Consider the following 13695-nt stretch of genomic DNA (forward strand, 5'->3'; position numbering starts at 1 on the left):
AAATCCACGACCCGGCCAGGAATCTAACCTGTGACCCCGTGATCCAGAGGCAGCAATGCTAGCCGCTAGACCACGAGCTGCGGACATTTTACAGTACTAACATGGTTGGTGGCTAAATTAATGGAAATTCATGTATTCCATGAAGCCACTCAAGTTTAACATTAGTTCTTAACTGTAACAACGAGGCGAGAGGAACAATCATTACAATTGGACTCACGAATGATGGCGGTCGAGTTTAGGCTTGTTCTGTGCCCTACGTCACGCATTCTCCGACAGCCAATGAGCACTCAGTATTGTTGTGAGCGCTCTGCAGTGAATGCCGTAGCTAAGGCTAATATTAAACGTGTTCGTAGCGAGTTGCTTAGTGAATTTCTATTTCATATGTAAGATAGCGAGAGACATAATTTGCTGGAAACACGCTCTCTTCAAGTTCAAAGCACCGACTTGCGCGTACGCAACTATCGCTTGGAATCGGCAACAATGCAATCCACGTCCGTGCCTCGTGACATGCGCGAATCGAAATATTTCGTGGATCAGAGTACAGTGGTAGCCTCAATCTTCTGTACTGAAAAGTATCGGCTGTTAACTTGACAACATGTTCCAAAACGCACTGCAAATTAAGCTCCCACACACAATAAAAGCGAAGTAGCTCAATCAGTTTCGAGAAATAGCTCCAATTTTATGGAATTAAAAACACGATTTTCCCTCTTTCCTTTTTCCTGTATCAGCATAGCAGTAGTAGTTGAGATTCTTAGCTATCTATAGCAGTCCCGCCGTGAGAATCAAACTAAGCAAGGTGCCTCCGAATCAACCGGGTGATCAAAAACTCAGTATAAATTTGAAAACTGAATAAATCACTGAATAATGTAGATAGAGCGGTACAAATTGACACACATGCTTGGAATGACATGGGATTTTATGAGAACCAAAAAAAGACAAAAGTTCAAAAATTGTCCAACAGATGGCGCTTCGCCTGATCCGAATAGCAATAATTAGCGTAACAAAGTAAGACAAAGCAAAGATGACATTCTTTACAGGAAATGCTCAATATGTCCAGCATCATTCCTCAACAACAGCTGTAGTCGAGGAACAATGTTGTGAACAGCACTGTAAAGCATGTCCGGAGTTATGGTGAGGCATTGGCGTCGGATGTTGTCTTTCAGCATCCCTAGAGATGTCGATCGATCACGATACACTTGCGACTTCAGGTAACCCCAAAGCCAATAATGGCACGGACTGAGGTCTGGGGACCTGGGACGCCAAGCATGACGAAAGTGGCGGCTGAGTACACGATCATCACCAAACGACGCGCCCAAGAGATCTTTCATGTGTCTAGCAATATGGGCTGGAGCGCCATCCTGTATAAACATCGTACGATCCAGCAGGTGTTTATCAGCCAGGCTGGGAATGATGCATTTCTGTAACATATCGGCGTACCTCTCACCCGTCACGGTAGCAGTTGCAAAACCAGAATCACGCAATTCCTTGAAGAAAAAAGGCCCGATAACGGTATATGTGGTAAATCCAACCCATACTGTGACTTTCTTGTCGCGCAGTGGAGTTTCCACGACAGTTCTAGGATTTTCGGTAGCCCAAATTCTGCAGTTGTGGGCGTTGACAGACCCTCGGAGCGTGAAATGAGCTTCGTCGGTCCACAAAACGTTACTCAACCAATCGTCATCTTCTATCATCTTTTGAAACTCCCACACCGCAAATGCCCTCCGCGCCACTAAATCGCCAGGTAACAGTTCATGATGCTGATGGATTTTGTACGGATAGCATCGGAGGGTACGCCTAAGTGCCAACCAAACCGTAGTGTATGGAATGCCGGTGCGACGTGCGACTGCACGAGCGCTGACTTTCCCGTGCATAGACGAACCCGCTACAGTCTCCATTTCTTCCTGAACTGTCTCAGCAGCACTACGCCTTGTGCTCGGTCGGCCACTACGGGGTCTATCGTCTAAACAACCCGTGGCTTCGAACTTCGAAATCATTCTCGCCATAGCTGCATTTGTCAACGGACCTTTACCCCTTCGAATCCCCTTCCTATGGCGATAGGATCGTAACGCTGAACTAGCACATTCCCCATTGTGATAATACAGCTTCACTAAAAGCGCCTTTTCAGGTAACGTCAAAATGCTGCGACAGCTGGCGCGTCTCATTGTCTCTCTCATTACAGCTCCTTTTACACACGATTGTCATGCGCAGTCACTGACGTTTTGCTGTCCAGCGCCATGTGTCGGACATTTTATAACCTTTTTTTTTGTTCTAATAAAACCCCATGTCATTCCAAGCACGTGCGTCAATTTTTACCTCTCTATCTACATTATTCCGTGGTTTATTAAGATTTCAAATTTATACTTACTTTTTGATCACCCGGTATGTTTTGGCACGTAACTGCAGAGTGGACAACGTGGGATGGACCATTAACCAAAGTTATCAGTAGGTACTTAACTGTGGAATCTCTCAGAGTCTAACGGGGCCAGTTAGAAACAAGGAGCTGGCAAATGATCAAAGCAGTCTGTCGATTTCCAGAAGCCGTGGGAACTTGAGCACGCCACGTGTGTATGAGGGTACACCATGTGATGTAAAGCGGAACTGACTACTATAAATCACGAGAGGCGCAACCGCCAGTATAAAAGGAGGCGGGAGTACTATCTTGGCAGTAGAGAAGCAGTAACAGGTAGCTCAAGACAGCTCATTGACTTCGAACGTGAACTAGACAGTAGATTACACCTGAGTAACAGTCTCATCAGTGCCATTTCAGCCCCTCTGAAGCTGCCCAAGTCGACCGTTGTTGATGCAACTGTACAGCGGAAACGCGAACGAACAACCAAAGCTAAACCAATACCAGGAAGACCTCATGTAGTGACTGGTAAGGACCACAGAGCAATTAAAGTGAATGGCTGCAAAAAATCACGTGAAATCACTCGCGAGTTTCAAAATGCCAGCAGCAGTGCGCAGGGAGTTAAAGGGAATGTGGTACAGCGGTCGAGCATCTCCTTAAGCCATCCATTCCTGTAGACAGTGGTACGAGACGCTTGAAGTGACGCCACTGGAAAATGGAGACTGGAAAGAAATGATTTGGAGCGATGAAACACGCTGTACCTTTTGGCACTCCGACGGAAGGTTTGGAATTGACAAATACCTGGATAACTTCACCCGCCATCGTGTATAGTGACATTACAGAACTACAGAGGAGGCGGCGGTATGTGGATGTTTACAGCGCTTAAGAAAGCGTTAAATGTGGGAAGATATAAAGACATTTTACTGTATTGTGTACAGTATAGGAACAAATCGGTGACTATGGTTTTTTTGTCAGAATGAGAATGCGTATGTGAGGACAATAACACTGTTGAATTGGACTGCTCTGGCCAGAGACCCAACAACAATGGAACGCCTGTCGGATGTGTAGGAAGGTCGACGACGTTGCAGCCTCCGGCATCGAACATGACTACCTACTCTTGTTTTGGCTTTTGACGAGTAATGGCCTGCCACTCCTTCCGAGACGTTCAGACACAACATTAAAACTGTCTCCAGCAGAGTCGAACCCGCCATAAAGGCGAATGATAGACACACCTCAGATTAAGGTTCACTATCAAGGGTCCAGATACTTTTGATTATGTAGTTTAAATCCAAAGTCTGAGAATCCTGTAGAACCTGGTAACATTTTCTGTGGGTAACTCAACGTGTCATCTGAATGTTTCAATGGGATTTGCGTTTCTTTTATACACTGCCCAGTCACATTAATGTTGCAACCTGTGAGAAGTCTGATTAACCACGTTTTGTAGAGGGGGCCTCTGCGATATGTGCAGGAAGATATTCCATGAGGTGCTGGCAGGAATGTGGAACCATGCCCACTCACGTGACGCGCACAACAGCGCTAAGTTTCTCGGCTGAGGATTCATGGCACGTACAGCGCGATCGATGTGGTCCCACAGCTTCTCGATTAGGTTTAAATCCGTGGAGTTTGATGCCAGGGGAGCACAACATACTGTGACGCATGATACGCTGCAATTCTGCTGCTGATAAATATTGTGCCGAGGAAAAGTAAACTGCTTTTAGTTGTGGACATGGTCCCCAAGAATGGGTGCATACTTGTGTTGATCCATGGTGCTTTCTGGAATACCGAGGTAACCAGGAAATGCCACGAAAACACGCCACACCGTACTCGCCAGCGGCCATGTGTCCGATGGAGCATAAAACGTGATTCATCTGAAAAGGCCACCTGTCGCCACTTAGTGGACGTTCAGTGGCAGTGTTAGCGTGCAAATTCGAGCCTTCGTCGGCGATGAACAACAGACATAGCCCCTTGGTTCGTGTGGGCGGTCAGTTGCTCAAGAGTTGGGTGTCTATTCGCCCCTAGACATCCCTGTCGTCTATGGGACGTGGTGCTCCACGATTTCCCAAGCGCTGGTTTTCGACAGCGCCATTTTTCCATGCGCGGTATGCTTTAATCACGGCGGCACTTGAGTATTAATACTTTACAGGAAGCATTTCAGGAAATAATTTACAGTTGTGTTTCGTCTGTGTACAATGCCATTTTCCGGAATTTTTTGAAGAGTTATGATCCTCATCATTCTGTTGTCTTTACTGTAATGAATAAAAACTCGCAGATTGTAGCTGATTGTCAATCTTTATATTTAGTTACCGTGAAATCTTGAAGCGCTTTTACTTACAGCTTTCTTGGGTCCATTTGTGCAGAGATTGACACATATTAAACACCACACACAATTATCTGTGCACAATGTACATCGAAACAGCAAACTTACGTAAACAAACAGTTACACTGATATTCTTTAGATGTAGTCAACAGAGATAATGCCATAGGTCTTCTACAGAGTATGATACACTTTTGTACAGTATGTATTTATTTATAATCTACATACATCTAGTGTCAATGATTACTCAGCAATACACAGTTAAGTGCCTCACATTGGGTTCCTCGAACCACCATCAAGCTTTTTCTCTACCGTTCCACTGTCAAACAGCGCATGGGACAAACTAACGCACAAACCTTTCCATGCGAGCTCTGATTTCTGTAATTTTATTATGATGATCATTTCTCCCTATGAAGGTAGGCGCCAAAAATATATTTTCACACCTCGAGGGGAAAAAAAGTGACTGAAACTTCATGAGAAGATCCAGCCGCAATGAAAGACGCTGTTTTAGTGATTGTCGCCCCAATTCGTGTATGATATCCTCGACACTCTCTTTTTATTTCGTTATAATATGGAACGAGCAGCCGCTCTTTGACCTTTCTCGATGTGCTCCGTCAATCCCATCTTATGCAGTTTGCACAACGCACAGCAGTACTCCAGAAGAGGGCGACAACCGTAGCGTAAGCAGTATCGTTAGTAGACCTGTTGCATTTTCGAAGTGTTCTGCAAATAAATGCCAATATTTTGTTTGCTTTCCCCATAACACTATGTATGAGATCACACCAATCTAACGTTTTCGTAAGTGTAATGCCTGAGTATTTTCTCGAATTTTCAGTCTTTAGATCTGTGAGATTATTCTGTAACGAAAATTTTGTGGATTCCTTTAAGTAGGCCGCAATGTCGCGGACTGCGCGCCCCCTCCCGCCGGAGGTTCGAGTCCTCCCTAGGGCATGCGTGTGTGTTGTTCCTGGCGTAAGTTAGTTTAAGTAGCGTTTAAGACTATGGACTGATGACCTCAGCAGTTTGGTCCCTTAGGAATTCACATATTGGAACCTTTTTTTTTTCCTTTTAGTAATCATGTAGCGTTCCGAGTGGAGGATATGAACCATGGGCTCAGACGGTTCTGCGACCGTGTAGGCTGCACATTCTTTGACTTGCGCCATAACGAGGTGGGCTTTAGAGTTTCCCTTCGGTCGGGCGGCCACTACACACAGGATTCGGCTACATGTGTAGCGGCGGCCGTGCGGGGGAGTCTTGGGCAGTTTCTTAGGTTGGAGGTTCTCGGGAAACTACAGAAAGGGCGTCAGTTTAAAAGAGTGCAGGGCAGACACAGGAAGATAGGCCTAGCAACAATCAGTACTGTAGCTGAAAACTACCATTGTTCTTTTGCAAAGTAACCAGAGCTGCAAACGCTTACAGTCTGTCCTGTCGACGATGCTACGGATGGTGAGCTCCGCCTTCGTCTCGCATGCAAGACTTTACCATTTCAACTAACCACCCGTATCGAGAGAGAACCTCGTCCGCTCCAAAACTCCAAATTATGCTCTTTATTTAGTCAATGGAGTAATCTGATATTTTGGTCTACTTTTTCAAATGGTGTTGTGTTTTGTGCATGTGTGTCGCTATTGCGGACTTTCGTCTGTTGTGTGTGTGGTCTCTAATGCACTCTGTAGACCAGTTGTTGACATCAGACCGTGATAAAATACACTGACGGAAGAAAAGTGGCAGCACCAAGAATGAGTTATGAGACAAAGTTGGTAGGAGTGTATTTACATCTCAAATTTTCTGCCAGTCTTTTCAAAGTGGCTGTATTCACACCACTGTGAGGAAGCAAATCGGGTACCCTTTAAGTACACGCCTTAACAGTTGTGAGTGTTACTTACCTACGAGATTGGACGTGCTGAGTTGATGTTACCCAAAATGCCTTTGGAGCGACAAAGAAGCCCTTATCAACACCCCACTGAGTTTGAACGAGGTCATGTCATAGGAATACGAGGAGCTGTATGTTCCTTCTGCGATATTGCAAAAAGACTTGGCAGCAACGTTGTTACATTCCTACCACTGTACATGTCTGCTGACATCGCTTTTTACATAAACATACGGTCGCAAGAAGACCGGGCTCAGGACGGCCAACTGCACTACCGAGAGGGAATACCATCATGTTGGGCGTATGGATCTGGTGCATCGTACTGCATCTGCAGCAGCAGTTTGAGCAGCAGTTGGCAGCATAGTGACTCAAAGCTATGTTACAAATCGGTTACTTCGAAGATAGCCCAAAGACAGACACCCTGTAACCTGCATTCCACGGACGCCAAACCATCGCCGTTTGCGACTTGAGTGGTGTCAAAGGAGAGCACACTGGAGGCCAGGGTGGAGGTCTGTTATGTTTTCTGAAGAAAGCTGGTTCTGTCTCGGTGCCAGTGATGCTCGTGTATTGATTACAAAAACAGGCCAGTTTAGGGTCTGCAAACAATACACTGTGTGCAAAACACAGTGGACTTACACTTGGAATTAATATCTGGGATGTGGTTTTGTACGACAGCAGAAGCAATGCAGAAGCAATCTTGTGGTTATCGCACCCACTTGACTACAAAATTGTATCTGACCTGTTGTGTTGCCCTTCACGAACAGAGTTCCTGGGGATGTTTTCCAATAGGATAACGCTCGTCCAGATACAACTGTTGTAACCCAACACGCTCTACAACCGGTCGACTTGTTATCGTGGTCTACTTGACACCAGATACATCCCCAGTCAAGCACATATGGGACATCATCGAACGGCAAATCCAGCGTCATTCACAAACAACAATAACCATCCCTGTACTGACCGACTAAGTGCCACAGGCATGGAGCTCCAGTCGCAAACTGACATCCGTCGTCTGTACAATACAATGCATGCGCGTTTGCATGCTTGCATTCAGCTTTCTGGTGGTAACACCGGTTATTAATGTTATCAGCATTTCACATTTGCAATGGCCCATCTCGCGCTTACATTAACCTCTGATCTTGTAACATTAACCATTAAAATATGTTACCTGAAAAAATGTAACACCGAAATTTCATTGCACTACATTAATAATTTTTTGGTGTTGCGACTTTTAACCATCAGTGTATACATAAAAGTAAATCGTTACTTCCAGCACAAAGGTTTTTTTTTTCACAAACAAACCCATTGTTTCCATTCCAGAGACATTTCAGAGACAATCGCTCCATCAAAATTCAATGTTACTGAAGGAATAACTGTTTTAAAGTTTAAAGAAATAGAGAAATTTTTGAAAGACAGTAATTTGAAAAGAGTTTTTATTTTCTAATTCACAACGAATATTTAACGCAGGTGAAAATTCATTTTTGCTTTCTTCTAAGGTTGCATCTTTCTCGGAAAGAGATGTCTATAAAATTGGGACTGTGTGAAAATAATGACGGTCAATGTTACAGGCAGATCCTTCACCCTTTGATCATTTTTAAATATTACAGACTGCCAAATAACTCAATAAATCTTCTACTGAACGAATGGTGAGCAGGTAAATCTTGGTCTGAATGAATTCACTGCAAACCTGTTGATACCATGGCTAACATATAAACAGGTCCTCCTACCAATTTTTTATGGACATGTCTCTCATCTCACTTTGAAAGTTTCTCAATAGTGGAGTGTGCCGTCTAGTGAGCTCAGCACATATTACAAAGCCAATAGATGTTTCTGCCACTCACTTACATAAAATGGCTTGAAGGAAGGCAGTTGACAGTTATAAACGGGAAATGAACGTTACTGCCATTCGTAAATAAAATTTTGCAATTGCGAAAGACTTTGAAAAACGATTTGAAAGACTGTGTAGATGATGGTTTTAATGTTTGTGGCCTTTGTCTATTCACGTATCAGGAAATTCGTATGGCAAAATGTGCGACTCTGAACGCAGAAGGAATTGAGAACCATCTCAAATGTTTACCACGTTGCTTCTCATCTCAGGCTCGTCGAACGTATTATAGGTGAAAAGAAAGTTGCCCGTGTCATAAAATGTATGGGGAAAGCTACAGGGTGCAAAGAACCAGAAAGTGAGATGTCCCCATTCAGAATCCATGAAAAAGTTAGGGGCATTACTGAAAAGTTTGAAATAAGTTGTAATATTTTTCAATCCAATAAACATTACCAACAGCCGTACACTTTTAGATCTTGTATTTTATTTCGAAAGCAACCAGTTTCGGCAATTCGTTTTGCCATCTTCAAGCACCATACGCTTTTTTCGAATCAACAAGCTTATTGTATAGCTCCATAAAACTGGATATCGTGAATCCCAGTCATGTGCAACTGATTCATACGAAAGCATGACAGCCTGTGAATCAGCTTCCACAATGATTGGGATTCACTTGTAATCGGTGCAGTATAATAAAAGTGAAACAAATGACCACTTGGTATTCCGAATGGTTTCCGAGATAGAACACTTTTAATGTACATTTCTATTTATTTTCTGGGTTATTTATTGTCATTGTTTACAATGTACCACAGTAATACTGATGAAGTTGAGACGCACATTTTGATGCAGTACACTTGTTGTCTATCAAGTCGGGAAACTATCTCAAACTGCCCATCAAAAAGTACCTAAGCTACTGCGCACGAGCGTCGCACGAGATTTTCAATATTCTCGTGATCTCTCCGCGCAAGCTGTTAGTCCTAGACAAAAACAAACAGGACCTTCCTTGTAGCAAATTTAATTTAGTTTAATTATGTACTGAGACACGTTTTCGTTGGAGTGTGTGGTTATCGAGTTATTAAAGAAAAACGTACAAAAGAGCTATTAAACGTGTTCTATCTCGGAAACCATTCGCAGTAGAGCAGATGTCCATATCAAGTTTGTTGTTCAGAATCACTAATAATATCACATCTCAAAGACTGTACATTTCCTCCTAACTCACTCTTTATGAGTGAGTGTGTATGTCTGTATAAGTTGCCAATTGATGGTGGGCATGAACACTTGTAATCGGCGCAGTATAGTTACGTTACGATGACACATACTAATTTTACATTTGACATGCCGATGTACAGTGATCTTCATGGTCGTGGGAAGTGTATACTCAGTGTGAAGCTACTTGAAACGCTGATGGAGAACATGTTGTAAAAAATTTATAGCCTAAGATCAGATGATGATAGCATAGCTTTGTCGAAACCGGTCACCCAATAAAATGCCTTGTGAGAGATCATGGCTTGGGGAGTTTCCTTCATTTCGCATACATTGTAGATCACCCTCAAACTGGCCATATACAAGTACACAGATAGTCGGCCAGTAGCCCACAGATATACCACTTCAGTCGATTCAAGTAAACAACTAGGATTAGAGAAGCTGAACTTCTTTGCCGAGATCGCTAATAATAACCGTTCTTCTCGTTAACCGGTTTCGGCAATCAGTGTTACCATCTTCAGATCTTGAAGTAGTAGTAAAAGTATACTTTTTCATGAATTGGAAGGTATGTAACAGATTCGAGAACTGATGCGTAAAGAATTGACGCATGGGTCCGATTCCGATGATTTCGTTGTTTGGTCCCCCCCCCCCCCTCTCCCCGACACACACACACACACACACACACACACACACACACACACACACACACACACAAATCAAGCAACCAAGTGATGCATCGGAATGTTAAAACTAAAACAACTTTTTACACAGTTAAAAGTGAAACACATGAACCTTTGGTCACAATTTTTTGTCTTATTAACCAGGTTTCAACACTTCTAAGAGTGCCTTCATCAGAATTTAGACATTTAAAGTGGTCTGTAACATAATTACAAATTTATGGGGAAATGACTTTCTCTGTCTTGTATTGTTGGTCAGTATTTCCACTTTTTATATATAAGAAATTTTTTTGCCCATAAATTTGTAATTATGTCATTGACCACTTTAAATGTCTAAATTCTGATGAAGGCACTCTTAGAAGTCTTAAAACCTGGTTAATAAGATTAAAAAATTGTGACCAAGGGCTCATTTGTCTCAATTTTAATTTATAAACGGTCACTGAACCAAGCAGCCATGCTCAAAAAAACTTTACACAGTTATTCACCACATACATTTGTCTTATGCCATTCACACCAGAGCACATCAATGGAGTCACGGCGCCGCTAGTGCCAATGATGCGCTCTGTTGTGAGTGGCACAAGGCACAAGTAAATGTATGAGCTAAATAGCTGTGTATACAGTTGTTTCAGTTTTCATATGACTTTATATATATATATTAAAAAGTGTGTTCTACTTACTTGCTAAAACGTGTTTGTATGCAGTAAGTGCGTCTGTTATGCTTTTGACGGTTGATGAATGCACGCGTATGTTCTAATGGCAAAAAGTTGTTTCTTATGTGATATAATTTGAATTTAATAATTTTCAGTTTTTTTACGTTAGTTGTAATGTGAACCCTTGCTTTCTGCCAAACTTAATGAGTCTTCGTCAACGGGAAGTGCCAATAGGTTTTGTTGAGTAAGTTAGCGAGTATCAAAATATGTGACATAAGTGGCTGAATCTTCTGATTGCGATGACTTAGAATCGTAAATATTTTACACCGCCAAGGGAACATATACCTTAGTAAGCGAAATAAATTTGAATTTCATACGCCAAACTCTTTACGAGAAAAAGGGGTCTTAGCAGACGGACAGACCAGCATACAGAGAGATAAAAAATGACAACACAATATACAATTACAAATCAAAAACTGTCGGAATTTTTTCCTTTATCTATACTGTGAAACACTACTTCTTGCTAAATTTTGTGATTCCAGGTCAACGGGACGTATCGTATAGATTTTGTGGATTAGGTTTGCGAGTTTCGATATATGTGACATAAATGGCCGAATATTTTGACTGAACCGACTTTGATAATTAAACGTTTTACACCACTAAGCTATCAAAGACTTCGGTAAGTGACACAACTTTGAACTTGATACGCCAGTCTGTTCAAGAGAAAAACGGGCCATAATAGGCGAACGGACAAAGAGACAGATGGATGAAAAATGACAAAAAATATTTTTTCGTGTTGTATAATTGGAAGCTAACAATTTTTGGAATTTTTCCTTAATCTGCACTGCGATATCCTACTTCTTGCCAAATTTGATAATTCTAGGTCAACGGAAATCCCCCTACAGGTTTTCATGAGTAAATTTTAGAGTATCAAAGTATCTGACATAAATGGCTGTATTTTTTATTGCATTGCCATATCTTAATATGTGACAAATTTGAAGTTGATACATCCACCCGTTCCTGAGACAAAAGGCTCTTAACAATAGGACAGGCAGACAAGCAGGCACACAGATGGGCAACAAAGTGATCGTGTACGGGTCCCGTTTTCACAGATTGAGGCACGGAACCCTAATGCGTGCCGATGCTACCCATACTTCAGCTAAAGCTATTGTAAATCGGTGTACTGTTTGCTACTCAGAACTGTTAAATTCCTTGTAACTACTAAAAACTATTTTTCCATACTTCTTTTACTATTATGACCTCTCTGATGTTTCACGTACTTTCATTCTAATACGTTAAATAATTTTCTCAACCTTCTCTGCTACAAGTTTTGTCTGCTGATGCCTCTCTCTCTTCTTCCCTTATTGTGTGTGTGTGTGTGTGTGTGTGTGTGTGTGTGTGTGTGTGTTTGTGTTTGTGCCTGCGTGCTTTTTTTTGTGTGTGTGTGTGTGTGTTTGCGCGTGCGTTTGTATGTGTGTGTAGCCTGGGTGTGACAACTAACAGAGAAAATATTAAATATTCATGATATGTCAGATGATCTCTACATCATTCGCAGGGTACTTATAATACAGTTACGTTTGTGTAGTAACCGAACACATTCCTTGCCTCAGTCACCCGTTTTCTTTTGACAGGCAGGCACCTAAGAGACATGGAGTACCGAGTGTGGAATCCTGGCGAGCCAAACAACTACGACGGTGGGAACCCCGAAAACTGCCTGGCTGTGTCCGGCAGGGGCTTCTACAAGGACGTGCGCTGCGACCTGGAACTGCCTTTCATCTGCGAGATAGCGCCCATGTAATCAGTTGTGGTTCCCGGAAAACGGTGTCTGAGGGGGCAGCTCTCTACCCTTACCGCATATCAAAAATAAGGCAATGGAAAGTATGGACTGCCCTAGATCTCAGTATACCAATGAAGCCGAATGGAAGACTGAACACTTTTGTACAGCCGTAATGTGAATAAATGTTTCTCAGTAGGGCGTAGCAACTCTCAGTTTATTCTTAACTACTTTACGAAGTCGTTGTATCATTTAGTTTTAGCTCCTCTCGTAGTGTGCTTTGGTACTGTGGTGAGCAACGTAATCGTTCCATTGGAAGCTCATACACACTATACAGTCATTATGCGCTGCTCCCGTCACTAACAGCTCTGCCGCAGTCGCTAGTAGCTCTGCGTGGACTGTGTGTATTCGAGGCTGGGAGGTAATCGTTTCTTTGGTGCCGGTTAATTGAGGGAAACTGTCGGAAGAATCAGCGATGATCAACCGCATAAGGATGGAAAAGACACCGGAAACCACTGCATTAAATAAAAATCTGGAGTATCCACAAACCGCGGGGCCTGTAACTGAAATAAAAATTGATCAGGTGCGAGTAGCACTCGCCCACTCGGGGTTCCATACACTCTTAATTTTGTATATGGACAGTTCATCCATCCTGAGAATCGAGGATCTCGACGATTTGTGCCTTTTGTAGACAATGGTACTGGCAAGATATCAGTCCCAGTATTTGAATTTAACTGTTGCCAAATTTCATGATACGACATCAAGGGAAAGACCCTAAGGCTTTAATGAGAGAGTTTGCGAGTATCAGCATATGTGACATAAACGGCCGTGTCTTTCCACTGCACTGACTTACACGCTAACGTTTGTCATACCCCCAAGGGCTGTGAACCTTAGTATGTGACATAGCTTTCAACTTGATATGTGTCTGCCATCCCTGAAAAATGGTGTCTTAACACACAGTGGGACAGAAAGACACTCTGGTAACAAATGAAAACAATTTTTTTCGTATGATATAGTTACAAATTAGCCAAGTTCGGATTT

The 13695-nt window shown here is 42.6% G+C and overlaps 1 protein-coding gene across 1 annotated transcript in view; it reads left to right on the top strand.

The window, feature by feature from the left end:
- Positions 1-12819, top strand: part of LOC124596435 (C-type mannose receptor 2-like) — a 30321-nt gene extending 17502 nt beyond the window's left edge. Inside the window, exon 4 of the mRNA XM_047135570.1 lies at positions 12512-12819. Coding sequence (XP_046991526.1) covers positions 12512-12678 — 167 coding nt within the window. The 3' untranslated portion in view covers positions 12679-12819. The remainder of the gene's footprint in view (positions 1-12511) is intronic.
- The last annotated feature ends 876 nt before the right edge of the window (positions 12820-13695 follow it).

Source organism: Schistocerca americana, chromosome 2, assembly GCF_021461395.2.
Source record: "Schistocerca americana isolate TAMUIC-IGC-003095 chromosome 2, iqSchAmer2.1, whole genome shotgun sequence".
Taxonomy (NCBI): domain Eukaryota; kingdom Metazoa; phylum Arthropoda; class Insecta; order Orthoptera; family Acrididae; genus Schistocerca; species Schistocerca americana.